Source organism: Pleuronectes platessa, chromosome 15, assembly GCF_947347685.1.
Source record: "Pleuronectes platessa chromosome 15, fPlePla1.1, whole genome shotgun sequence".
NCBI lineage: Eukaryota > Metazoa > Chordata > Actinopteri > Pleuronectiformes > Pleuronectidae > Pleuronectes > Pleuronectes platessa.
The window spans coordinates 12,706,568-12,732,456 of record NC_070640.1 but is presented as its reverse complement, the minus strand read 5'-3'; the positions used below and the strand labels follow the sequence as shown (position 1 = coordinate 12,732,456).

The following is a 25,889-nucleotide window of genomic DNA, read 5'->3' as shown; positions in this document are numbered from 1 at the left end:
ACCCACCACGTCCCACCCCACATCCAACCCTCCACCCACACCCAACCCTCCTCCCATACCACCCACAACCAACCCTCCACCCACACCCACCCTCGTATGCCTGGCCGTGCTCTACCCACTATGTGTTGTGCAGTTGGACCTCAAGACTTACACTGCGATCACTGACTTTCTACCTGTTTATGATGCATTTGAACAGAATATGTCTATGAAAATAAAGAGATTTCTTTTAATGTTGCATGTTCTACACTGGCTTTCACTGTAGTCTGTGTAAGTATGCTATGTGAGTGGGGGAGGGGAACATTGATCAGTAGCATTCAGTTAGTAACGACTGGTGTTATGAAGGTGAGAGAGATTACATGGAAGAGTGGTGAAAGACACAGAGAGAAGGACAAATGGGACATCCATATAAACTGGGAGGAACAACATCACTAGTCGATGAGTTTGTGTTAAATCACATACAGATCGCAATTTAAAAAACCTTTGATGACACCTCCAATATGAGCTCTAGGCTTTTGTTGAGCAAGGCTAAGGCCTGAGTTTGATATATACTCACTTACACATTTTGAAGGCATTTATGAATTTGTATATTTATTTTTAATCGGTTTAAGCAAAACATTTTGTGGTCCAACAAACGTGGCTCAGCTCCAGCTGCTTCAAACTGTGAAGTCAGCAACGAGGGTATCAATGAGAACAGTGTGAGACTTGACACAAGGAATGTGTCAAGTCTCAGACCCAAGGAATGTGTCAAGATCTGCACAGTGGCAGGTGGTGTTGCCTTCTATAAGTCTATGAGTTGTACATGGTGACACTAGAAAACTTGAATGCACGGTTTGCTGTGCTTAATGGTTTAATGGGAAACCACTGAGCAACAGTATTCTACAAAATGCTTGATTTTGATAAATTGATCTAAAGTGGTTTGCAGTTTCCATCACGCTGAGTTTATAATAGATTTTATTAGTGTCATGAATATTATTCATTATTATTATTAATTTAATTTCATCTAATAAGACCCAATCCAGATTCATGGCACAAAAAAGTGTTAACACAACCAACTGGTCTTTTAAAACACTGACTGTTTGAAAAGACCAGTTGAAACTGTAAGTAAGTGCTTATCAAATTTTTGTCTAAAGTTGTAGGGGAATTTGAAAAACACATCAGAATTGGATCTTCAAGTTACTAAATAAAAAAAATGAAGCACAACATACAAACAGACGATGCAGACCACGAATAGAAAAGACACAAGACAAGACAAAGAACGAGAGAGAGATGTGGATGAGAAGTAATGTTCCGATGATGAGGTCACTCAATGCGTCGAGAGCTACCGCTCCGCTGTGTTCCTCGTCCCCTGCCCCTCGCCGCCCATTACCAGTTCTGTTTGTCGCACCTCAAAAGGCAGCTCATCTTCAGCACTTTCCACCATTTCCTCTCCTTCTTCTTCCTCACCAATATGGCAACTCTGAAAACAAGAAAAATAAATATAGGTGTTTTAAAGTGTATTGTGCACATATAAAAATTTCACTTGTAGCCCAAACTGACTACTCACCTTTGCCATAATATCGGCATAAGCCATATAAAGGTGATCTGTATCAAGTTTACTGAAATGGGGACAAGAGAGGAAAATTGGTACACTTTAAATCTCAGTGTCATTCAGCGTATGTGCAAGGTTCTATCAAACCTCTTTTCTGTTAGAGCGGTACGACTGAAATGCAGAATGAGCTGGTGAAGAGGATCTGGCTTTGTTTCTCTCTCCTCCTCTTCATCTCCTTCCTCTTGCTCCATCGCTTTCTGGGATGCACAGTGAGAGGAAGGGTGAGAGATGAACAAATATAAAAACTCTGGATGAAACTAGTGTGAGTCGCCACTCACCGACAAGTCATCTATCATCCTGTCTTCAAATGAGTAACCCTCAGTGTGAAGCCAGTTGCGCTTGTATCCCTCGAGGAACATATTTGAAGCTCTGTGCCTGAGATGCAAAATATACAATTTAAAATTAAACATGTGCCGTAGTTATTATGTGGACATCCCATAAGTTACATGTCAGTACTGAATTTTTTTTTTTTACCTGGGGATGTTGTATAGTGGCGTCATCCTGAAGCAAGCGACCACAGCCCTGCGTCTCTGCTTGGACAACAGTTTGTGCCACACCATCTTCTTGGATTTAAACGGGTGCTCCGTCTATACCAGAGGAGGCAGGTCAAATGTGCTGCTGTATATTATGACGTTTTAGCAGGAAATGTCTCTACACATATGGTGTACCCCAGCATAGCAACTATAACATGCTCCACAACATATTTAATACAGTCAAACTAAAAGAAATGGATCAACAGAAAGATTATCATAAATCCTTCTTTCCAGACTCATATGAGGTCACCCTGATATAGGACCACTGAAATCTTATCAGTTGATCTTTGAGTCCAAATGACAACTGATCAAAATCGGAGGAAATTCCCACATGCTTTGTCAGGCCACCGTGACCTTGACCTTTGACCTGGGCCACCCAAATCTGATCAATTAATCTGTAAGGCCATGTGACCATTTGAGCCAAATTTGAGAGGTTTAAAGATAACGCGACCACATCCCCTATAGATTGATTGATATATATATCAGTTTATCCTTAAGACTATGGCTAAGCAAATGTCCCTCAAGGAGTTCTTGAGATATTGTTTTCACAAGAATGAAAGGAGGGACGGACGAGCTGAAAACACAATCCCCCCCCCCCCCCCCCCCACAAAGTAATTTGGTTTTTCTTTAACAACATATTCTCTTCTAACAATCTCAAAAATAGGGTTTTGCTTTTTTGAAATACTTGCAACAGTAGAATATTCTAATTCAAGCAACATGGATGGAGTTAGTGTGGCTGACATTATCCACTCACAACTTCCAGGTGGTAGAGGACAGCAGAAACCTCCTGAACTCTCTTCACAACTTTCATCGGAGCATCAGCATCTTCGGCCTTCCCCGCCATCTCCTTGTATAGAGCCATCTGCCAGCGCATGGATGGGTTGTCCACCTTGCCGCAGAACAGAGATACAGAGCTTTCAGAAGTGTATCGTCTTTAATATCTCAAATATGTGTCCTTGGAAGTGAGGAAAACAAAGTTGGACTAACAGTCCAGGAATTTTACCTTCCCCTGAAGATGAAGATTGTTCTGCAGGAACTCTCTCACTTCTTCATCAGTGTCTCTCTGTCAAGTAAAAAGGTTTATCATTGTTTTCCTAAGGCAGTTATGGTCCGGGAGGTAAAACTGTCATGTTCACAGTATTGTACATGAACCTAATTCAAATTCATAATAAAAACTACCAAAGAGTATCGGATCTTGGCCAAGTTGATAAGCTCCTGATCGGCGGGGGAGCACATGTTGAGGCCTATGGGGAGCATCTTTTTCAAAGCGGCCACAATAAGTGACGTCTGCACAGAGTAACGATCTCCCCGTTTCTTTTTCTTGGTGCGTTCGGTGTCGGAGCCTCCTCCCTAAGAAAAGGGACAACACACCAAAAAGAATTCACAGTATCTCATAAAATGTCAGGAGTGCAGCACACTGCTTTGTATCCAATAAATCACAGCTCAGATTCAATGCCAGGCAATTCATATCAATTTCATGGATATAAGACCACTTCATTTATTAATTTTTTCCCCCTATAATTCTGAAAATAAACTGATTCTTCACACACATATATATATGTGTGTGAAGAATCAGTTTATGTGTGTGTGTGTGCTATTGTACATCATACCGAGTAAATATAAAATAAGTTTGTTAACACTACAACAAACTCTCTCTTCAAGTTGAATTACCCATCTACATTCATTAGGTAATCTTCTCTTAGCCTGTAACTGACACCATTATTTTTGTTATTTTAGTATTTGAATGTCCATCAAGGCTCCAGGTATGAACCTGATTGTTTCTCTGAGCTCAGACTGGTAAGTAGAGGGTAAAGTGAAAATGTGGGGGCAAAGTGGGGACGTAGCTGGCTTTGGGGAAAGGAAAGCTGAGAGGAGTGGGTCTTATAGGAAAGTAAATCATTGAAATTGAATTCACAAAACCATGCAAAAGAGAAACGTATTTCTTCAAGTGACAACCCATTCAGCATTCCACGGATAGGATAAGTGGCTAAAACACTTTTTTTGGAACAGTGGCAGCCCCTTGTGAAACATTAAAATATTAAGAGATTACAAAGAAAAAAACTCATGAAGTTAGAGTTAGACTTATTAGCAGCAGGCTGTTAGAACAAACTCTCTATGGGACACATCCCTGTGCTCGCCTCCTAAACTCCTGCTGTTCTGTAGTGTATACTCGATAAGAGCCATAGTGCATATAACTGAATTACACAATAACAGCTGTAGAAAAGTCGAATGGGAAAAGATCCTGGACACATTTAGAAAGTGAAAATGTATTCTAAATTGGGGACATGGAGATAGTAGTCATGATTTATAATGATCATGTTTGATACCTCATATCTTAGCTAGAAGGATGTTCTATGGCCCATCGACATTTACAAAGTCCAGAATCAAATATTTTTGTTTTGTATGTAGTGGCTAAAGTTCGCTCAATTTAAATATCATCTACATTGCCAGATGTAGTAACGCAATACATCAGCCACTGCTTCTGCTTCAGTTTAGCGCTAGATGCAAGTGGGTTATGGAAGAGGAAACGGGGTGCAAAGCATTGCGGGGGGAATTATTTACGATCGTAAGTGTGAATTAATGCAATGGTTAAGTTCATGGTAACTTTTGAGCCTGTTCTAAAGTGGGAACCCAGCAAAATGCTTCAGGAATCTGCCTCAGTGACGTTAACCATTAAGTCACGTGTTAGTGTGGAGTGAAAAGGAAACCATGAGGTGCCATGGCATTTCCAGGGAGGAGAGAAGAAAGAGCACAGAGAAGACTAACATCATCCCCTAGTGGCAAAAAAGCTGCATTACAAAAGCTACAGGTCAACCATCCTTCAACGGAAAGAAACAAAAGACATACGAGAAGACTCCAACTCAACTATCATCAGAAAAAAAGAGCAAACTCAGTGACAGGATGATGGCACTGTGCTCTCACTGCCACCTCGGGCTCGGTGTAAAGCCCAGTGCCATGAGCCCAACTCTACAGCTGAGTACTTTCATCAAGCCGCTCCAGACTCCCCCCGTCACACACTGGCAGGACTGGGCACAGCCCAATGATGGGGGCTGCCCTTTTGTCCGGTGATCCTTTATGAGAATAGTGTCTATAGTCTGTCTTAGTGCATATATGCACATTACAGTTAGCAAAGCATGTGGAGATAAATCAGTGGCCTTGTATGAAGCGTGTTTTCCATTCGAGACTGTGCCACTGTGCAAGCGCAGAGGCGAATGTGTCTGAGTACAGCTACCAGTAGGGACTGTGAAACTAGATCCAATCTCCATGTGTCAGTCCTTTGAAGACATCCGTGGCTCGGATTTTCATTGTCTATTTATATAAATATCAGTGTATTTATAGCAATGACAAATTCAGAGTTCTGTTCCACTCGTAACAGACTGCGAAGTATTCATGACCAAGCAGGCACAGCTGCATGTACAGAAAAGCATTGGTCACTGACACTGATTTATTGATCTTGGGTCATGTTTCTATGAATGGAATGTGCACATATGTATGTATGTGTGTGTGTCTGTGCTTGAGTGTGTAAGTATCCTATGTGGGTGTGTAGATCAAATGTGCCAGTGTGCTGGAGAGGTTGATGAAAAGCTCCCCCAAAGTGAGGTGCCATGCGGTCAGCACAGCGGTCGTGCAGGAATAAAGTCTAACCTCTGAGTCCCCGCCCTGGAAACCCCGCCGCAACCCAAAAGAAGAGGACAAGGGACAACCAAAGAGAGAAGGAAGTTAACACAGCTGCTGTCCTTCTCAAGATGAAACCTCCAAAAGTTGCTTTGTAAGTCCAGTGAACAAATATATCACAAAAAAACAGAACACAATACCTGTACCTGTTTTAGATGGTGCAAAAGTTCTGTCTCAGATTGATTTGTTGGAGAATAAATCAGTTATACAACATTTGGAATATCCTAGTTATTCTGAAGAATTATATTTCATAAACATCCACGGAGTAAAATTGTCAAATAAGGATAAAAGAAAGCACAAAGAAAGGAACACAAACAGATGCTTTACAATATACCTGCAATACAATCCTAAGGATTATCATCAGATGTCACCCTGCAGCACTGGATCTGTCTTTCAGGAACTTACCTTGGTCATTTTGCTCTTGCTGTCAGCAGTGAGGAATGACATGTTATTGATCTCATTCATCACCACAAAGTTCTGTTCTTCTCTCTTGAAGTTCTACAGTAGAAAGAGAAATGTGAAACATCTAGAAAACGATGTGAGCTGCTACAAGCGGCTGTGCTCAGAGACCAAATGAACATACTCACGTGAGATTTGGACCAAAAAATAAAGACTTCTCCAACCATTCGGAAGAGCTCTTCTGCATCGGGGTCGGGGCATGTCAGCCATCTTGCCCTGTAGCGGAGCATATCGCATTAAGGCTCTTCAAGGTCAATACAAATAAAAACATTTAAATCTAAGTGCTCTATGGCCCTGTACAGGCCTGGTATTAACATCTGTCCTGAGAGATCCGATCACAAGTGGTCATTATGTTTGTGAGTTCACACCTAAAATTGGAATGCACCCTGAATGTGTCAGATCACATTTCCCTGCTCTATATGCAAATCATCATAAGTGTCATTTTTGTTAGTGAAGACCAAATTATGTAGGTTTTCCCAGTTTGAGTTAATGTGCCTGATGACAATATTTTTGTTTCAGTGTGGTGCTCCATGTTGATATCGTGGTGCTGGCTACAAATAAATCAATGGGTCTCAGTTGAGTAGTGGGTCCATCATAAGTAGTCTGGGATGCATTTGAATGCACAGTACTTCGCACTAACCACTTGTGATCCGATCAGTCAAGACAGATGCTAATACCAGGTCTGAACGGTGTCCATGATGAAATTCGGATAGTACCTGAAAGGTTTTAATATATTGGTGTTTGAAAGTTTATTGTACCTGTTGTTGTCCACATAGCGAATCAGTAGAGGGTAGAGTGCATACAAGTCCCTGCAGAGGACAGCAAACTCATCCCGTATCGTTCCATCTTCTTCATCTCCCTCGGATTTGCCCTCCATCCTCAGATGGTCCTCTTCAGCCACCACCTTCGATGTGCGTTTCTTCAGCTTCTCCATTGTTGGGATGAAGTGGGACTTGAGCATCTCTGGCTTTGCCCTGCTGACAATGGGCTGCGAAAACACTAGAAGAGAAAACAAAATGGTGTCTTTGCATTTGTACAAAAACTCCCCCAGGATGCACTAACAGATTGGTAGGGTTTAAATCAGAGCTCACCAGCCAACCTCTTCATCCAAGAGGCCTCATCAATACCCAAGTTGTTGACTACAATTTTCATGATGCTGCCCAGCAGCTGATTGAGGTGTTCTGACGTGACCTCAGTGCAGAGCTGGCCCTCCATCTCAGGGAAGTTTTCGAACCCTCTCTCCCACCAGCGAGGCAGGTAGTTACACAGCATGGGCAAAGTTATTTCAATCACGTGAGGCATCTCAGTGTAACGAGCCCCCGACTCGGCCAAGTCTCCAATCTCCTTCAACAGAGAATCCAGCTCGGGAATGTCTGGACAGAGTTCCTGGACCTCGCTGGGCAGACCCAAGACTTTGGCAGTCACGAGAGAACAGTGAAAGAAAGAAAATTCAGAGACTTTATTTGACAACAAAAAAAATCTGAGGTGACGGCATTGGACTCACTGGCTCTCTCCCTCGGCGTCTTCGTGGTGTAGACAGAGAAAGCATTGTATTCATTCAGATGGGGTTCTACGTAGGCGACTGGCATGGCTGCTGCAAGGTGAGCCAAACATTCTCCGAGAGCTGGCCTCTGCCTGTAAAAGCAAGAAACAAGTGACAACAGCTCTCCATTTACATTACACTACATAATGAATTCAGATATGGAGTCACCTCTCAACATGTGGATTCTTGACAGTCCCTAAGGAGTAGATGCTGCACATGATGCGATAGCACGACATCTGTAGATCATCCACTGTGTGCAAGCAACAGAGACGGGTACAGCATTGTCAAGGTCAATGTATAAATGAGCACAATGTGAAATCGTAAATAGGGCAGGTGTGAAAACACATACACATGACATCATCTCCAAACTGGTGCTGTGCGATGTGGTCGAACAGGGAGGTGAGCACTGGCAGCAGGGCGATGGTGGTGTAGTTGATGTTCTGAGACACGCCTTTGACTTGCTTTGAGGGGGAGAAGCAGCACAGTATCATGGACTCTGGATATTTAAGGTTTCGTATTTATCAAATCATTTGCAACAGTCAGGGAGAAGAATATATTCATCAACTCAGTCAAGGAGGTTATGTTTTCGCTCCTGTCATGATGTTGGCTTGCTTGTTTGTCAGCAGGATTACGTAATAGCCACGGAACAGATTTAGTGGATAGGACAGGGGTTGCAGATTCAGACAAAAAGGCAGATCCAGGGAAATAATAACTGGTTCATTTAGGGAAATTATATCTATGATAATGTGCAATTTAGTGCAGACTGGTGGAATTTAAAGGGACTGTTAGGCTTTGGCGGACGTATGCGTACTGCTGTTGTCTTACCTGATTCCCTTTGGAAACTTTGCCCAGTTTGAGATTCTCTACCATCTTCTCTATATCATCAGCAGCGCTCTCAAAGAAGGACCGCAGCCCCGCTTTCACAATCTCCGGCCCTGACTTCATTACTGTCCTGATTGGGTAGAAAATAGAAATAAGCTTGAAAAACAAAACAAAAACAAATTCCTCCTCATGGGGTAATGCTTGTTGTGATAAAATCTAAAATACCAAACCTTGCGTCCAGTGACCTTGCCAGGATGTGAAGACAGTTAACGATTGCTGAAGCATCGGTTCCTGAAAGAACACATACAGTTTGGATGTTATGACTACTTTATAAAATCCAGAACTCCACTATATTAATACACTATATAGCCGCATTTGAGAAGCACAAAAAGAGCATAAAGATTCAGAAAGAATGACATTGAGAGGCTGACATCTTACCAAAGAGAGAAACTCTGTGTCTCACCAGAGCGGACATTTTACAGAAGATGCTATGAAAGGAAGGAAAGAGGAAAGAAAGGAAAGGCGATGCAAGAAAAAAGGAAATGTAAAGCGAAAAAGTGAAAAGAAAATGTATCAACATTTCTGTGTGTTACTTTGAAATGAGATAGATCACCTTGCAATCATCTCCTTCTCCTTATTGGACGAATGGCCACCGCTGCCAAGGACTTTCGCAGGTGTTGACAAGAAGTAGAGGCAGTGGTTTTTGAAATACTGGTTGATTAGAGGCATCAAGATCTGAGGGAAGGATTATTTAGAGACAATGAGCTTTTAACTTATATAACAAAGAGTTTAAGTTTCATCGGTCCACTGGCTCTAAACAATAGTTTCACCTTGGCGAAGAATTTGATTTCCTGCTCGTGAGGAGACTTTTCCACTCGTCCACTGCTAACCACAGCCTCTGCAAAAACACATTGCCAAATATGATATTATTGCAATAACACAGGCAACACTATGAAGTAGCATTACAGTATCTGTTCATCATCTTTGCCCCATAGTACCAAGATGAGCAATGAACTCCTGGGCAATTTCCATCCATTTCAACAGCTTCTGCAGGAAACCATAAGCAAATCTCTTCTCGATGGATGAGATGTCAGACTCCATGTCTTTCAGGCCCCTGAAGTGAAACAGAGGATAACGCTTAATCATTTGTGCTTCAATTTGATAAAATAAATTTCCTGATTGAGTATCTGTGGCGCGCCATAAATGATAGTAAAATAAACTATCTAAGGTTTCATCTTGGACATAAATAACTTTTAATAAAGTCAGGTTGTTTTTCCTTTGTGGAAAATTTGTAATGGGTTCAGGACTTTTACGTTTTCTTGGAAGACTCTTTGGGTTCATCTTATGGACTCTTGCTCTTAGTGTTAACTTGACGTGTTCAGTATCTGTTCAGGTCTGTTTTTGATTCCTTGTGAGGTTACTATCTGACCGGGCCACAAAATTAACTGAAAAAAAACTTTAATATTAAATACCATTCCCAATTCAGAAAGGGTTCTGTTGCCTTGTTACCTTGTGACAGCATATCCATTAAGCTGCAGGAACTTGAGCAGTTCATGAGCCTTCTCTCTGTCTCGTGCCTTTTCTTTGGCCGTCAGAGTATCGTATGGCACCAGTAGAGGATGTGTTCCACCTCCTTCACAAACAGACACATAATCAAAACTGATAAACAAGAAAGTCTCTTTTTCCACATGTGCAACTTCCCTCTTATAAAAAAAAAAAGCTCTTACCCTTGGACTGCAGCTCCAACTTTTTCTTTCGTCCCCAGGTGTTATGATAATTTTCTGCCAGTTGCTCTGCCATAGACTGTGAACAGATGTGAACTGTGAATACTGACCATATACAAAGAATAGAGCACATACGGTTCAAACACTTGCTTCCATACCTGCAGATCCCTTGAAAGAGCCATGTGTGTGATGTCAATGGGCTGTGGACTGTAGCCATGGCTTGGGTCATAGGTTGCCTAGAACAGAGGGAGGTATTGTTATGAAGTGTAAAATAAATACCACAACTGTGAAGACATTAGTATATAAACAATCATCCAATTGATCTTTACCTGAGCGGTCTGTGAGATTTTACGTGAGGATGCTTTCTTCTTGTCCGACTCCTCATCCTCTCTCGCTTTATCTATGGTCCACTCCCACGCCACCATGGCTTTGATCGACTCTTTGATCGGCCAACGGTAGATCTCTTTGTCCTATCAGGAGAGAAACCAGAGTGATGAGAAGTAGAGAACAGATGAAGTAAAAGTTAAGAAAAATTCAATGTAGAGTGTGACTGGAAACCTACTTTCTCTGAGAAGGTTTTGTACGGCCTCAGCATCGGATGAGTTTTTGCATTTTCATCCAACACTTCACCATAGGACCAGTTATTCTGGATCTGAAACATACATGCAAACACATTATGCATTATAACGGGTATTTATGGTTACATATATAAGGGTTTCTTTCATAGTAAGTCTGAGGCTACTTGTTTTTCAGCAAAGCTGCTCTGATCAAATAAACCAAACATGTTGCTCCTCGATAAGTATTTAAACTAATGTGAGTGAGTTCAGTAAATGTTAAACAAAAGGTTTACCTTTTCAAAGGCCCATCTATCATGTGTATATTCAGCATATTTGTTGATGTAGGGATCCAGTCTCTCAGGGATGATGGTACTGTGGGTGGAGGAAAGATCAGAGACCATTTGTAATTATTTTAAAGAGGTACTATATGTCTTTATGAATGGCACAGTGACAAAAATCCTCTCACTTTGTCGTCTCTACTGGTTTCGGATCAAAGTTTCCCTCTGCATCTACTGACGCCTTTTTCTCTGTTTTGGAGGAGTAACTGGCATCTACATAGTCGGGAGGAATGGCTCCAGCGATCGCACAGATGCATGGCATAGATATTTTGAAAATCTCTGCATCAAATTTCTGGAATCGCATAAAAAGATATTAGAATACAAGTATGCATACACCATCAGTTGTATGGAACAAAAAATAATACTGCAGGAGCTCCACCTTGTGTGCCAACGATTCAAAGATTCCCCAAAACAGTTTTCGGGTCAGATGCAGCTCCTCCTCTGACGCCAGCCCAAAGTTTGCCCAACCATTAGGGAGGCAATAATATTTCCAACAACGCTCATAGTGATTGGTTAGAAGCTGCAGGATGCAAAAGTATAATGGTGAATGTAGGAATTAAAAAACAGAAGAACATCTAAGCTCAAAGGGAAAATAAGTTTCAATCGTTTTTACGTCCTCATACCTTCAGTGGCATTTTGGCGTACTCATTCAGAATGGGCACATCAAACACCAGCCTTCTGAGCAGGTGCTGAAGCATGGAGGGACGTAGATGTCTGAAAGTAAGATAAACAAAGTAAAATGAAGCTGGTGATGTTGAATAATATGTCAAGTTTTCCATGAGCTCAACTCACTTGCACAAAGCCATTAGGCACTCTTCAATGATGTCTCTTTGGGCCTTTGTAAAGGCTCGTCCACGAGAAAGCCGGTAGATTGTGTGCAACATGGAGTCGATCATTATGGCGCGGTGGTCGCTGCCAGCAAAGAGTGGGGCGCACTTGGTGATGAGTGGCAACACAGCAGAGCACAGGTAGCGGTTCAAAGCGAGGGCCATCTCTGTGGTGCTGAAAGCAACCTGCAAATTAAGCCCAACAGCACGGTCATAACCCTGCTCTGCACTTCTCCTCCAGGATCATAAACGGTACGACTACATGTTTCTAAATAGATTGAGGCTCACCGTGTCCAGAGAGGCAGCAGCCCTCATGTCAGGCAGAAATCCAACCTCCAGCACGTGGAGCAAGAAATCCTGGTTGTCAATACCATACACCCTGTCCAGGAACAGCACCATGGGCGCCTTGTGATCCGGCACAAAACTAGCGGACATCTTTGGCTCTATGATGCTGTTGTCTGAGTGCGACATAAAAAAAGAAAACATGTTAAATAAGGTTGAAGTGATCTGATGCTACAAAAACCTTTCATCATTTGGCTGTAAAATATGTATGGCAATCTTATATGGAAGTTAAACCTTGAACATATAGTGAGGATATAAGGATCGCATTTTGTTCACTCATTAAATAAATCAACACTAATTTGCATGTGGGGTTGGTGATTTGTTTCTGAAACACTTTTAATCTTCAATATCTTCTAGCAGTTGGCAGTTTGCATTCAAGTGTTTTTGCGTAGCTTTGACACGAGGGCTGAAAGGAGGGGGTAGGATTTATCATTTGCATATTTCCAAAATCTAGCCGGCTCTTGCTAATTTTCCTGGATTACCAACCCTAGGGCTAATGTCACACAAATAGAAAGTCTCCCAAATGTATACCTTTTCCTAAAGCAGGAATCTGAAGAGAAAGGCTGATGACTCCCACCAGATCCTCAAGAGGGACAAGAGACCTCAGAATGGCCCTGATCCTCAGAGCCTCACCCTTACCAGCCTGAATCAACTGGAGAGACAAAAGATCAGCTTTTTAATGGACATTTTCAACAAGATTTCCAATTCTTATATTTGTCTATATTTGTATATAAGTCAAAGAAGCCACAGTGGCTACTAAATAGCTTACGTGCATCTCTGGAGCGCAGCGTCCCAGCAAGTCGATCAGAGCGGAGTAGAACGACATGATGGCATTTCCCAGGTGCACCTTGTTCTCCTCATGCTGCTCCTCTCCCCCAAACCTTGATGAAAATAAATTGTGTCTCTTAATCTTTCTGCTTCAGCCACACTGGAGAAGACAATAAACCCACTGATGCCTCCTCATAAACAGCTAAGAGCTCTTACATTGGAAAGCGTCTGTCTTTCTTTACGCTAGGTCCATCTCTTGCAGGGTCCTCTGATATCTTGATGGCCTCCTCTATTGCGGCCAGAAGACCATTGCCTCCTTCCCCTCTCAGGGCCGGACCAAAGCACTCAGGTCTGCGGATGAGGAGACGTACCACCACGTTGGCATTCTCTTCTACGCTCTCTCCTACAGGAGGAAAAGAACAACATTGATATAAGTGAGGATGAACAACCGAAACAATAGGGGCGTAACAGAAACAATATGGGTGTTAGAATTTCATACCGTTGACAAACACAGCAAAACGAAGAAAGTCCAAGTATTTCTCTCCACCACACGGATTCCAACCAATGTCAGGGTAGCCTTTAGACAGCAGCATCGGGCAGCTCTGCAGTCCACATCCAGCTAAATACTTGACCACCTGGAAATAAATCAGTTTAGTCAAGTGATGAACAATTTTGCACAAAGCTTGTTTAATACACATTGTTTCCATTTTTACCATTTCCAGGTCCTGCTCCTGGAGAGCCAATGCAAGCTCATTGTTGTCGATACAAGACGCCGCAGCCACGTCCAAGGGGGTGGAGCCCCGCATTCCTAAAAAAACAGCACATGTTGATGAGCTTCGTCACAAATCAAGGATAAAATATGAGCAGGAAAAATGCTGGAACTCAACAAAAACAATCACCAAGGCCGATGCCACTGTTCTGCAGAAGGTAGTTGAGGTGGTCAAACATAGAGCGCTGATTTTGGCGACTGATGCGACAGAAATAGCAAAGGAAACGGCAACAGTTTGTCACCACCCGAGGGAATCTGATCTCCTGTTGAAAGACAAGAAAAAGCCGTGGTCTTATCACCTTCTTCAGTCTATTCCCTGATGGTTATGAGAAGCAAGGTCTGGTGAGTCAAAAACATACCTTTGAATCCCCACCACCCAGAACATTAACCATGACCTCCATTACAGTTTCATGCATGCCCAGCGCTCGCATCAGGTTGGGGTGCTGATAGAAAACTTTGTTACTCATGATGTTCCTGAAGGGAAAGAAAAAATAAGTTACTCTACAATCCGGACACAGGATTCACTTCAATAGGAAGATTTCAAGATAAATAAATTGTATATCCACCCGATGCTTTGAATCATAAGCCTCTCTTCCTCTGGACCCATCTGGACAATAAGCAGTGAGCGGATCTGCCCCAGGCACTCCAGCAGGTCCATAGTGTCCCGAATTGATACCGCATTGATGGTGTAGGCCTTGGGGAGGGCCCGCATGAGCTCGCCCAGCCCGTCGTACTGCCTGTGAAGGAGGCTGAACATCATGCGCACAAGCTCAGGGTTCTGGATGAATGATTCCTGGGCCCAGTGGATCATGGTATCGGAAATCAGCTCCTGCAGTGTGCCTAATAAACACAGAACAAAGGGTTAAGCAGTAATGCAAACGAAACTTCGTACGGTAGTTATTGTGAGTGTCAAAGACGTTTTAGAAATATATAAATGTTCAACAAAGCCTCTATTTATAACTATACTTGTTAATAACAAAGCAATGTTTTGACTCAAAAGATGCATTTTTATTGCCGCTGAGACTCACTTGGTTTTTTATCTTCCTGTGGCTCCGGCTCCAGCACCACCTTCTTCTCGTGGAACTTCTTCACCTTTACCAACAAACGCAACAGTCGTCCGCGGAGGGAATAATCCACCTCCTCCTCTTGCTCTTCTTCTTCAATATGAACACCTGAGAGTGAAGTTTTGAAGAACTTATTGTAACGTATGTCTAAACCTGCCATGCGCAGGTTTAACTTTAAATTCTGATGTACGCAGACTTGAATCTAAAGATGGAAACTGACCACAGTGGACGAGCAGAACATTGTGAAAAACCAGCAGGGATTCTCGGACCTCATCGGGAATGGGGCACTCTTCATCTTCAGCGCAGTTCTTGAAGTTCATTAGCATGTTGACCTTTGTAAATAGGACAAAAAAGGTATAAGCAAATGTGCTCATTTAATTAATTCCCATAAAATGGCTAAACTTAACCATGAAAACAATTTCATACTATAGTGGACATATATTCTTCCAAAATAAAATTTCCAAGGGTATCAGATAGATCGAGAGTACATTTTAAACCAACTGCACCAAGACATTTAAACTGTGGTAGTATGACACATAAACCTACCTTTGAGTAGTTTTGTACCAGACCAAATTAAAATACACAAGATTGCAGAAGTTACACAGAAGTACAGGCTAGATTCCTTTTCCTGTTTGAGAGTTTTAAGAATTAAGATTTTCTTTAACCTAACACTGTTCAACACAATTTATCAATCATCAAGTGTACCTGCTCCTGTGGTGGGGACCGAAATTCTCGGGTCTTGCGGGCGGTCTCGGCCGCACTCATGGTGAAGGCGAGCATCAGTTCGTTGTAGCGATGCCGCTGGTTGGACTGGATCTGGCTGACGAACTGGTCAGAAAAGGCAGTGATGGCCTCCACTCTGTGGCGTAGCTCACAGTCACAGAAATACTGCAGTAGAGTGCACATCTGAAGGACAAAAGCAACACGAATCATTAATACTGTGAGGTAGAAACTAATAATAATTGTTCTAAAATAGAAAATACGTACCTGTAATTTAACAGACTCTGGAAGCTTCATCTGGAAAAGTCCTTGCTCCAGATGTTCTTTAGCTTCCCCTTCTTTAGCCTCTGCAGGTTTCATCTCTTTCTCCGTTTCCTCTGCACCTTTTTCACCATTTGTTTGCTCGATCTTCTTCACCACGTCATTGCGTGGCATGATCGATTCTGCCTCCTCTAATTCTTCCTCTTCTTCGAACTCTTCCTCCTCCTCATCATCACCCAAACCGTCATCCTCATACTCCTCTTCTTCTTCTTCCTCTGCAGCTTCCTGCTGTCCTTCCTTCACCGCTCCGGGTTTTGGAGGAGCTTTTTGATCCTTCTCCTCTTTCGACTTGGCGCTCTCATCGGCAGGCTCCTCGTCTTTCTTGCTACTGAAGACCGTCGGCTCAATCATCTTCAGAATGTGTGTGACGTCTTCATCATCGAACACACCCATGATGAGGAGAGTACTGATGAGCTTCAGGATTGGAACAAAGTGAAACTCGACACTACCTCCCACAGGATCCCTCATGGCTTGACCACCGTCTTGCACCGCCTCAGTCAGCATGTTTAGGGCCTTGGTCTTTAACACCTGGAAAAAAAAGCAACTTTAAATTATTAGTGTCTCTGTAGCACCTTAAATACGTGTAATTCCTGTACCAGCTCACCTGTAAGGGGATGACTGGACTCAGTGTGTAGATGTCTTGATCTGTTCCCACAAAGCCAATAGACGAGAAATGGAGTTTGGGACGTAGACATGTCGTGAGGCCGACCCCAGGTAAAGCGTGAGATTTGTCTGAGTACAGAGTAATACTGCGTGTTTCATCCGTCATTGGAACTATGAATTCCTTGTTGGTTCCCAGTCGGTTCCTCTTGGCGGACTCCAGGTGCATGCTGATGAGCAGGTCGTAGAAGCCACTCCTCATTGGTCCGGGTAGGTAGGTGTTCTCGATGGAGTAGAAGAGCTGGGATTCATCCACGTGGCTGCACAGAGCGTGAGCCACACGATTGTTTCCCAGAGCACACACTGAGCCGTACAGCTTCAGGGTATGATAGTGGAACTTCAGCAGGTCCATTCGTTCAGACAGCTCCAGGATGTCTATACATCTGGGAAATGTTAAGAGGTTATTTTTGCTGAAAAAATGAAAAATAAACTCTGTAATTCTTGGCAATGTTTATTAGCTCTAACCTGTTCTCCTCTGGAATGTGGAGGGCCATCATGGTAAGCGGCTCCTTACACTGCACCACCCAGCCCAGTCTCTCACTAATACGGCCTGTCTCCGGAGCCAGGAAGTGGTTGGGCATGCGGCTCCAGATGACCGGGGTTAACATTTGGACGTCCAGTCTAGGAGGGCACTGGGGGACGGCATTCTTGCGCTCACTCCGGAACATGGCGGCAGAGATTGGCATAATGTTCTGGCAAGACAGGTAAAGGAAGACAGGTGATGTATTAAAGAAGACAGTGTCAGAGCAAATGCAAAAATACGATTATAGTATTGATTGTGAAGATCCCAGTAGACCGACCTTCAGCTTGCCCAGTTCAAACTGAATCATATTCTGACTGGAAGGAAGCACGAAGACAGCTGGGAACAGCTTTGTGTTGGGCTCCACCTGCAGTAGGTGAACATGGCGTGTTTGCATTAAACAACAGAGCCTTTAAAAGGAATGAATATGAGATTGAAGCTTATCTGACCTGGTAAAATGTGTTTATCTCTTTTCCATTAGCAGTGAAAGTCATAAGTCCTGTGTCCAGATCAATGAGACAGCCAATCACAAAATCCTCCTGACTGACTCTGGTCTGCTGGGAGCTGCTGAACTCTCCTCCACAAACCATGTAGCAGTTACTGCGTTTTATACTGACGAAAACAGACAAAAAGAAATCACCAGATGCCAATATTTGAATGAAAACATGACATTTTTTTGTTTATCTGTCAACAAAAGGGACGTACCTGCCGTGAATGTTGCCTTTATCATCACCTACAGTGACTGTAACATTTCTCACTTTGCTGATGTCAAAATGAAGGTCGTACTGGTGATAGTCAGGTGTGATCCAGCCCACCCACACGCCACTGGGCTCCTGTCCCGCAAACACTCGCACAGAGTAGTAATACTAGTGAAAGAAAAAGGAGGTGGTTGGATATAAACATTAGAACGATTATAACAGTGCTGACAGACAAGTTCAATGTGAAAAATAACAAATTTATAAGTTATAGCCATACTGTCGTAGTGTTGAGGATAATGTCAACATCGTCCCTGTCGTCTGGCACCACATCCTCCATTAAGCGGGGCATGGTGGGAACAATAGGCGGTGATGACATAAGCGCAGCCTTCTTAGCCTTGAAGAGGAATCTGCAAATAACGGCAGCAGTTGGTCACAATAAATCAAAAAGTAAATATTATCCAACCTGTAGCAAATCGAGCTGCATGAGTCGGTACCCTTTCTTCTTGCTTTTCTCAGTTGAGGCATCCTTCTCATTCTCTCCATTCTTGGGTATCTCTTTGGGCACAGAGGGTTCTTTCTTCTCCTCCTCCTGCTCATTGCGAGTGGCAGACTTCTTGAGTATTTCAAAATCAGAGTCCGGGTCCACCTCGATCACCTCATCCTCAGGGTTGGTCAGTGTACGGGTAAGGAGGGTGGTGCCTGCTGTGACTTTGAAGGTCTCGTGAAACTCTACTGGCATACTGAGTCTGAAGAACAGCAGATCTGTGTTCGCGTTCTGAGAACCGAATGTCTTGTGGGTCGCTTTGAGGCAAGGGGCAGATTCCACTGTCCCATCAACACGGGAGACCTAAGACATAAATAAATAGAGGGCAGGTGGTGATCGAGAAAATATTGAGAAAATAATGACTTTTATATTTCATCAAAACACTGACAGCTGATGCACAATACCTCAATGTGAGGATGATCCGTAGGCACAATATTAAACTCGGGAAGGCTCTTGCTGAACCACATGGTGATGTCTCTCTTCATGTTGATGGCAAAGGGTTCAAATCCCTCCTGCAGGCCACAGATGGTAAAGTAACGAAGACTGCTGACGTTCTGACCCAAGTTGATCCTTCCGACCTGGGAGAGGCCCAAACTGCACACGGGTATAAATCCTGAGGACGTTTAAAACATACGTGACATTCATCAAAAACACAGACCGACGTGTAATGTCTGAGAACATTTGCTATCACATCTCACTCTATTTACCTTCACCAATCTCAATATCCTTAAAGGCCATCTCTGAGCCTGAGTCACTGATCAACATCTCCCCGTTGAGTGTGAACATGATGTTCATCTCGGTCAGGTCAATCATACAACCCACCACGTCCCCGGACAGCCACTGACGACCAAATGACTCATTTCCCACATGCCAACGTTGAGCCTGAAAAGGAAAAAAAGGATTTTCGATTGGAGTATTACAGAGGATTCGACACCGTTCACAAGCATTTAAACTCAGTCTTGCTCAGACCTTGAAACCATTGAAGACGTATGCGAACTCGTCTGCACCGAGTTCAGTGTCTGCACGAACATTGGGTCTTGCCCAGCCCACTCTCATCTCCCCGACTGTCACGGCCTCAAACTCAAAGTACCACTTCCCCTGAGTGACAGCGTATGATTTCTCTGCTCGGAAAACTCGGATCTTATCTCCACGGGTGCTGCCAGGTCCAATGCCTACATGTACACGAACAAAACAGAATTTACAAGAAAAGCGTTTACATTCAACAAAAGGCTTGTGTTTCTTATAATGAATCTTATAGGTGTAGATAAAAATATATATTTATCCTGCTAATAGATAGCAGTGTAAACTTACAGCCCTCCTGGTCAGGTGGTTCTATATTGTAACCATATCCAATGAGAGTGCGAACAGCTGCACACACTGTGTCTCTGTTCGTCTTCTTAGTCTTTTCGTCAAGTAGGTTGTAAGGAACCAAGCGCGGATTGCGCTTGTTCATTATATCCTGCAAAACAAAATATCACAAAGGGACATGGAGTAAAATATGAAAAAACTACTTTCGTTCACCATGCATCCATAGATATATCTAGACACATGGGTGTTATTACTATTATTATCATCATAGGGTGGTACCTGGACAATGCTGTACGTCCAGCCCTGGCGAACTCGGTCTCTTGCCCACACGTTGTGTCCGTTTTCTGCCAGTCTCTCAACGAGAGTGTTTTGATTCGGGGTCAGCTTGACGTGGTTGAGGTCCAGAGGCGCCGGCTTATATCCACTACTCTGCATGTAACTGATGAACAAAGCTTTATGATCAGAAATGGTTGTGGAGAGTTTTTCTGAAGTCATCAACAGTACAAATTATAAACTAGGGGCAATGTCAAAAAATAAATCAAAATAAAGGTATGCATTGCATCTCACGTTTTGGGGAGCTTGTTCTTTTTCAGATTCTCCTCTGCTTTCTCATCACCCATTCCTACATGGCAGCCGAGTGCCAGCAGGGTCCTTTGATTTGAATCACACATGTCATTAGAAATACAAACAGACAAAAGCACAGCGCCGTTAATCAAGTGAGGTCCCTGACTTACTTCAGTGTCTCTCCTGACATGGCTAAATTGTAGTTCTTCTCTGGTTCCGGCAGACTCTGGAAATCCACCAGGCAGGGATGCAGCTTCTTGTTGTCGTCACGAAACTTGATTTAACAAAAGTAAATTGCAAATATTTTTAAAGAACATTGTTTGTAAACACAACATAATTTTCCATGATAAAAATAACCAATGCTGAAAACACTCACTGGTCCGTAGGTCCATCCTTGTTCAATGCGAGTAACAGCCCATAACTCGTGGCTATTTTCTGCAAGCTTCTCTCGAATGCGTTCCAAATGAGGAGGCAACACAATCTGAAAAGAGAATAAATTCAGTGCAGGGGAACAGATGAAAATGAAAAGGAGATGGAATAAGGTTTTCACCTGTATAGTGTCCACGGGGCAAGGAGTGAAAGCTGTGTGTGATAGGGACTGAGTTGGACCCAGCAGGTTGCGGATGCCCTCGAAATCATGCTTATACTCCTTGATGGGCTCGATCCGCAAACGGTCCCTAGGAAGCACTGCCTCATAGCAAGGAGCGTAGCCGGGGGGTGGTTGGAACTTGAAATCCCCATGACGCCCTCCGAGAAGGAATCGCAACCTTGAAGTTAGAGTGGAAAATAGTCATTGGTCCCATGTCTCATCTGTACTGTGCTTTTGAAACAAAGGAACCAATTTGTAGTATACATTTATTCATAATAAACAACGTCCTACTTAACGCCCGCAGAGAAGCTGACAGCGGGGAAAAACAGGCCGTCCAGGTTGAAGTTCTCAAACATTCCTTGAACAGGATACCCGTTGATACGAAAGGAAATGCTCGGCACGCTCAGATCCAAACAGCAGCTTATGACGTCCTCTGCTGCCAGGATGTGCTGATTGGGTGTGGCAACGTGACGCGGAACACGTCCTATGGACCCATGGAGGAAGTAGTTAGGTTATGTTGTTTTCTTTTTGTGTTGTCGGTCTAATTTCATTAATTGTTCTATGCATGTGAGATTTGTGTTTTTGTATTAAGCAGAAGCACATAAGCTTTTGTTTTTACAGAAGACATTTTGACATGTTCTAATAGAAACAACCCTGGCCCAGTAAGATGTGACCTTCTGATGCAGAGCCAGCATGAACAATACCAGGATTAAGTTTTAAGTAACCATCTTACATGTCATAATTTTCAGAATCTGAGCAATTGTGGAGCTGGGCAAAAGTTTGCTCTTAAATTATAACATGTTTACTTTACCTGACCAGAGGTTAAGTCCGTCAAAACTGTAGGAGTAGAGGTCATCTCCGACGCCGTTAGCACCCCAGCCTTCACCTCCACCAGGGTAAGGACTATAGCCCTCCGTCAGAGCCCAGCCCACACGCAGGTGATAAGCCTGAGCCGTGAGGAATGGCTCCACGTGGTCCACCATCACCTCAAAATACCACTTCTTATACTGAGTGGATCCTTCACAGGTTCCAAGGAAAATGTTGGGTCTCATGCTGAAAGAGGTTTACAAGACAAAGAGATGAGTCAGAGCAGCTGCTTTAAAAACAGGACAGAGGACAGACAACAGAGCACAAAGCATTTTTAGTCGGTCCTTATACGTGCTGATAAAAATTCACCCACCTGGTTACATAATTGATAATGTTGGTTTGAAGTAGTAGGTCACGACCTGGAAGTAGATTCTCTGTGATGAGATTCTGATTTGACCTCACAGCCACCCCATTACACACACACAGAGAACAGAGGACATCCAACACCTGGTGAAACAAAGGAGACAGAAAACCATGACACTTTTCTTGTGCTGCCTTGTAGCTCAATATTAGATTTATTTTAAAGTGAACTGCAAAAAATTCCTACGCTTCGGGCGTTACATATTCCTGACCTTGTGATTGCGTCCATGTTTATCCAGCAGGGAGATGATTGATTTGATGTGATTCTCCTGGATAATGTTCAACACCTCTGGACTCTCAATCAGAACACAATACAACACCTCCAGGATTCCTGTCATGAAAATGTGACAGTAACAGATTAACAGAATTTACCAATAAATATATGAGAATTTCACATTTTACATGAAAACTATATGGTTATTCTCTTAATTCAAGATATTTTTTTGTCGCCTAATATTGGGTATGGCATCCCCACTCGAAAAATCTATATCAGCTGAGCTCTACAAATGTTTTTGTACATTGTACGGTCGAAAAGCACCATACAATTAAGTACACTCTTTGAAAAAATAAAAGAGTTTTGAAAAAACATTACAGCCTCTCGTAGTTGTTGTTTGTTACAGATATATTACATACAGATCACTTTGTGTATACTGTCTGTAACCAGATTATGGGACAAATCACCAACTTATACTGGCGAGCAACACCCAAGCTTTGATAACAGTTGCTACTTTGTACATTTTACATTTAAATGAGCTTCTGTTTGACTTGTTTACCTGAAGACGCTTCCAAACGATCGAGTTTGCTGACCAACCAGTCGAGGTTATCACAGAACAAAGCACAGTTTGCACGATTCCCTCTGATCAAAGAGGCTTATTGAAAGAATAAACGCAGAAACAATTGTCAATGCATCATATTCATTAACACAAAAAGGAGCAGGATGTGGGAAACTGACAAATCTTAAATCACTGTGAATGCATAGATAGGATATACTGTACCTAGCAGTTCATACAGTAAATTGACTATCTCCTTCCAGGACTCTGCAGCTTCCTCCCCTGCATACTCTGAGAAGTGGGCTGCTGTGTTGTAGACATTGAGCCGATCAACACAGTCCAGAACATGAGTTATCATCCCCTGTTCAAAACAATAAAAACAAATGAAGAACCGAAATACGTTTTTGACTTAAAATAAATCAACGAAGCTAAAATTGGAATCCAAACATGCAAGTGTTAAACATTTCTGTGTGAAGACCGACCTCTTCCTGGAAGAGGTTCTGTCTGTTCTTGAGGGAGCGAAGCTTGAACTGTTTGTCCTCGTGCTCCAGCTCCTCCTCGGGGGGTCTGAAGTAGAAAATGAGGTCCTGCAGATAGAGCACCACAGCGTCCATAGGCAGAGATGGGGGATTGGAAGATTTGTTTTTCCCACTTAGAGCATCTAGACCTCTGAGGACATGAAAGGAACATGATGAGAATACACACAAAAGCATGGCTATTAGCATTGAGTTGAATAAAATATAACTAAAGTACTTGATGAACTGGTTAAAGAGGCCTGTTGTGCTGTGAATCATTCTGGCTGCTTGGGACTCTTCGGTCTGAGATCTGGCCACTGTGAGCGCATCATCCATGTGACCTTCTTTATGGAGTATTGCCTAAGAATTGAATATACAGTAAGTGCTCTGAAAACCCAGATTTACATTCATGCACTAGATGCTGACTTGAATAGTTGAGTTTATATGTTGCTGACTGTCTTGATGCAAAATGTTCCCTCACCTTTCTTTTTAAAGGACCTAGACGGGCAGATTTAGCATCGACAGCAGCGTATGTAAGCCAGAGGCCTGTTGACACGTGCTGTACGAAGCACATGGACTCTCCATACTTGATCTCAGGAATGCCCATACCTTCCACATCTCGCTTCTGGGTCACTTCAATTTTTTCCTGTAGTTTGAAATAAAAAAGTGTAAAAATCGTTATACTGCATGATGGATTCTCAAACAGTTGTCAGAGATTTGGCAAAGGCATCTTTGTATGACAGTGACCTTTGAAATTCTGAAGCAGAAGGCTGACATCTTGGAAACGGCCTTCTCAGGGTCCACCAGCAGCAGTCCTTTCTCTTCATCCAGACAGAGGTACCTGCCTGTTGTTATGTGACGGATCCGGAATGACTGGCCCCATTTAATGTGACCTCCGCTCCAACTATCAACAGAATGAATGAGTCAGGCATCAGTATGGTGTAAATTCCCTGAAAGTGAGTGATTAAAGAACACATGCTGTTAAATGAGAGGATTCAAGACACACCCGATACGAAGCGGCTCAAGTCTCCATAAGGATCTGGCATGGCTGCATACAGCCCCACCTTCATAATGAGCAACTCTGAAAGAAACAAAAACATGTCAGTCAATGATGTTGAATGAGCATCAGGATATTATATTTTGTCAAATTGCTAAATGTTTTGATTTACTACCCCTCTTCTTTAAAGCATTGGTTTCAGTTAGTGTCAATAAACTATGAGATGAGCAATGGACATTTTTCAGTTAGCAGCTTCGGGAATTTGTTTGATTGGTCAATGACCTGTAATATAGTGAAAAGTGTTGCATCTTAAATGATCAGAATCAGGCTCAGCAAGTTCAAGAGTAATGCTGAGCTGATCAGTTAAAAAGACTTAGAGGTCATTCAAAACAAACATTTATTTCCAATATTCAGAGATTAACTTTGCTTGGTAAAAGATACACAGTTTTGCTTTATATCGTTAACCTAAATCATATTATGACATATCCTGCATTTAAACCCACCTGCGCGGGTCGTCCCCTTGCTCAGCTCCAGGGATTGCCAAGCACTCATCCATGTGACCATGGAACAGCCTGAGCACATAACCTCCCGTCAGAAAACCTGGGGGGCGAGAGTCATATCCCTGAGTGAGAGTTGACAGGTCCATGAAGAAAAGAGATTTTGTTTTTTAAGCAACAGCAGAATTACTGACCTTCAGCAAGCTCACATCCTGACATCACAGGCGTCATGGTCCACAGCGTTTGCATGAAGGAAGCATCGACCATCAAGTCGCCACTGGCATAGGACAGATGCTGAAAAGAGAGCATGTGGTCATTCTCTTGAGAATTGTAGCCAACAAATTGTCAGTTACTGTGAGAGTAAGTAAAATTGGGGTTACCAGGTATCGCTCTGAAGATACACTGACAAGAATGAGGTCATCTCCCACCCTGACCTTCTCGCCCTCAGACCTCTGCTTTGAGGCTGGATGGATGGTCCACCAGCAGGCCTCCCCTGGGACAGAGAAAACTATTTAGGATACAGAACTTGTGTGGAACTCAATGACCAGTAAGGTTCATAGCCACCTGTGGAGTCCTCCTGCAAGCCCACATCAAAAGCCAGTTTGTCTGTCAGTGAACGCGAAGTAGTCAAACAGCTCAAGTACTGTAGGATGGAGAGTTGGTATCAGACTTACATTCAGATTAGAGAGTAATCATCTGCAAGGCATTTTGCTGCTTATCGGAAAAGACATCAAGGAGCAGCAGAAGCCACAAACTGGATTGTAAATGTGCTCACCATGCTGGAGTGTGTGTGCTTAAGGAGAATGGCGTGTCCATACAGTAGCGTTCTGTGACCCCCTCCTTGTGATGACTGCATGAAAAGGTAGAGGCAAAGTCAGTTAAATGAACAAAAAATTTAAAGAGAGTATCATATTCAAAACCCTCTCACGGTGATAACTTAATGGCAATAT

At 42.9% G+C, this 25,889-nt stretch overlaps 1 protein-coding gene across 1 annotated transcript in view; it reads right to left on the bottom strand.

Annotated features, from left to right (window-relative positions):
- Positions 1–25,889, bottom strand: part of LOC128457533 (ryanodine receptor 1) — a 45,104-nt gene that overhangs the window by 14,596 nt on the left and 4,619 nt on the right. Inside the window, exons 4-82 of the mRNA XM_053442267.1 lie at positions 25,715–25,789; positions 25,504–25,582; positions 25,320–25,432; positions 25,134–25,233; positions 24,946–25,042; positions 24,452–24,526; positions 24,193–24,349; positions 23,927–24,091; positions 23,684–23,805; positions 23,413–23,599; positions 23,156–23,291; positions 22,934–23,029; positions 22,373–22,491; positions 22,114–22,247; positions 21,745–21,986; positions 21,225–21,417; positions 20,895–21,111; positions 20,721–20,825; positions 20,515–20,618; positions 20,348–20,431; positions 20,060–20,219; positions 19,784–19,931; positions 19,442–19,644; positions 19,180–19,354; positions 18,877–19,085; positions 18,423–18,775; positions 18,206–18,335; positions 17,936–18,096; positions 17,680–17,842; positions 17,511–17,597; positions 17,176–17,402; positions 16,655–17,093; positions 16,380–16,578; positions 16,177–16,271; positions 15,997–16,104; positions 15,715–15,915; positions 15,230–15,341; positions 14,974–15,117; positions 14,512–14,785; positions 14,305–14,419; positions 14,076–14,208; positions 13,890–13,984; positions 13,676–13,811; positions 13,393–13,579; positions 13,178–13,289; positions 12,940–13,060; positions 12,355–12,524; positions 12,032–12,252; positions 11,863–11,953; positions 11,619–11,759; positions 11,368–11,531; positions 11,195–11,273; positions 10,907–10,996; positions 10,674–10,814; positions 10,503–10,580; positions 10,348–10,423; positions 10,130–10,253; positions 9,619–9,734; positions 9,451–9,518; positions 9,234–9,355; positions 9,059–9,108; positions 8,851–8,911; positions 8,624–8,750; positions 8,148–8,259; positions 7,967–8,048; positions 7,760–7,890; positions 7,347–7,667; positions 7,014–7,254; positions 6,384–6,471; positions 6,202–6,294; positions 5,767–5,781; positions 3,301–3,471; positions 3,125–3,184; positions 2,876–3,010; positions 2,063–2,175; positions 1,867–1,963; positions 1,676–1,785; positions 1,544–1,595; positions 1,367–1,456 (exon numbers count right to left, since the gene is read on the bottom strand). Of these exons, the coding sequence (XP_053298242.1) occupies positions 1,367–1,456; positions 1,544–1,595; positions 1,676–1,785; positions 1,867–1,963; positions 2,063–2,175; positions 2,876–3,010; positions 3,125–3,184; positions 3,301–3,471; positions 5,767–5,781; positions 6,202–6,294; positions 6,384–6,471; positions 7,014–7,254; positions 7,347–7,667; positions 7,760–7,890; positions 7,967–8,048; positions 8,148–8,259; positions 8,624–8,750; positions 8,851–8,911; positions 9,059–9,108; positions 9,234–9,355; positions 9,451–9,518; positions 9,619–9,734; positions 10,130–10,253; positions 10,348–10,423; positions 10,503–10,580; positions 10,674–10,814; positions 10,907–10,996; positions 11,195–11,273; positions 11,368–11,531; positions 11,619–11,759; positions 11,863–11,953; positions 12,032–12,252; positions 12,355–12,524; positions 12,940–13,060; positions 13,178–13,289; positions 13,393–13,579; positions 13,676–13,811; positions 13,890–13,984; positions 14,076–14,208; positions 14,305–14,419; positions 14,512–14,785; positions 14,974–15,117; positions 15,230–15,341; positions 15,715–15,915; positions 15,997–16,104; positions 16,177–16,271; positions 16,380–16,578; positions 16,655–17,093; positions 17,176–17,402; positions 17,511–17,597; positions 17,680–17,842; positions 17,936–18,096; positions 18,206–18,335; positions 18,423–18,775; positions 18,877–19,085; positions 19,180–19,354; positions 19,442–19,644; positions 19,784–19,931; positions 20,060–20,219; positions 20,348–20,431; positions 20,515–20,618; positions 20,721–20,825; positions 20,895–21,111; positions 21,225–21,417; positions 21,745–21,986; positions 22,114–22,247; positions 22,373–22,491; positions 22,934–23,029; positions 23,156–23,291; positions 23,413–23,599; positions 23,684–23,805; positions 23,927–24,091; positions 24,193–24,349; positions 24,452–24,526; positions 24,946–25,042; positions 25,134–25,233; positions 25,320–25,432; positions 25,504–25,582; positions 25,715–25,789 (10,917 nt within the window). The remainder of the gene's footprint in view (positions 1–1,366; positions 1,457–1,543; positions 1,596–1,675; positions 1,786–1,866; positions 1,964–2,062; positions 2,176–2,875; positions 3,011–3,124; positions 3,185–3,300; positions 3,472–5,766; positions 5,782–6,201; positions 6,295–6,383; positions 6,472–7,013; positions 7,255–7,346; positions 7,668–7,759; positions 7,891–7,966; positions 8,049–8,147; positions 8,260–8,623; positions 8,751–8,850; positions 8,912–9,058; positions 9,109–9,233; positions 9,356–9,450; positions 9,519–9,618; positions 9,735–10,129; positions 10,254–10,347; positions 10,424–10,502; positions 10,581–10,673; positions 10,815–10,906; positions 10,997–11,194; positions 11,274–11,367; positions 11,532–11,618; positions 11,760–11,862; positions 11,954–12,031; positions 12,253–12,354; positions 12,525–12,939; positions 13,061–13,177; positions 13,290–13,392; positions 13,580–13,675; positions 13,812–13,889; positions 13,985–14,075; positions 14,209–14,304; positions 14,420–14,511; positions 14,786–14,973; positions 15,118–15,229; positions 15,342–15,714; positions 15,916–15,996; positions 16,105–16,176; positions 16,272–16,379; positions 16,579–16,654; positions 17,094–17,175; positions 17,403–17,510; positions 17,598–17,679; positions 17,843–17,935; positions 18,097–18,205; positions 18,336–18,422; positions 18,776–18,876; positions 19,086–19,179; positions 19,355–19,441; positions 19,645–19,783; positions 19,932–20,059; positions 20,220–20,347; positions 20,432–20,514; positions 20,619–20,720; positions 20,826–20,894; positions 21,112–21,224; positions 21,418–21,744; positions 21,987–22,113; positions 22,248–22,372; positions 22,492–22,933; positions 23,030–23,155; positions 23,292–23,412; positions 23,600–23,683; positions 23,806–23,926; positions 24,092–24,192; positions 24,350–24,451; positions 24,527–24,945; positions 25,043–25,133; positions 25,234–25,319; positions 25,433–25,503; positions 25,583–25,714; positions 25,790–25,889) is intronic.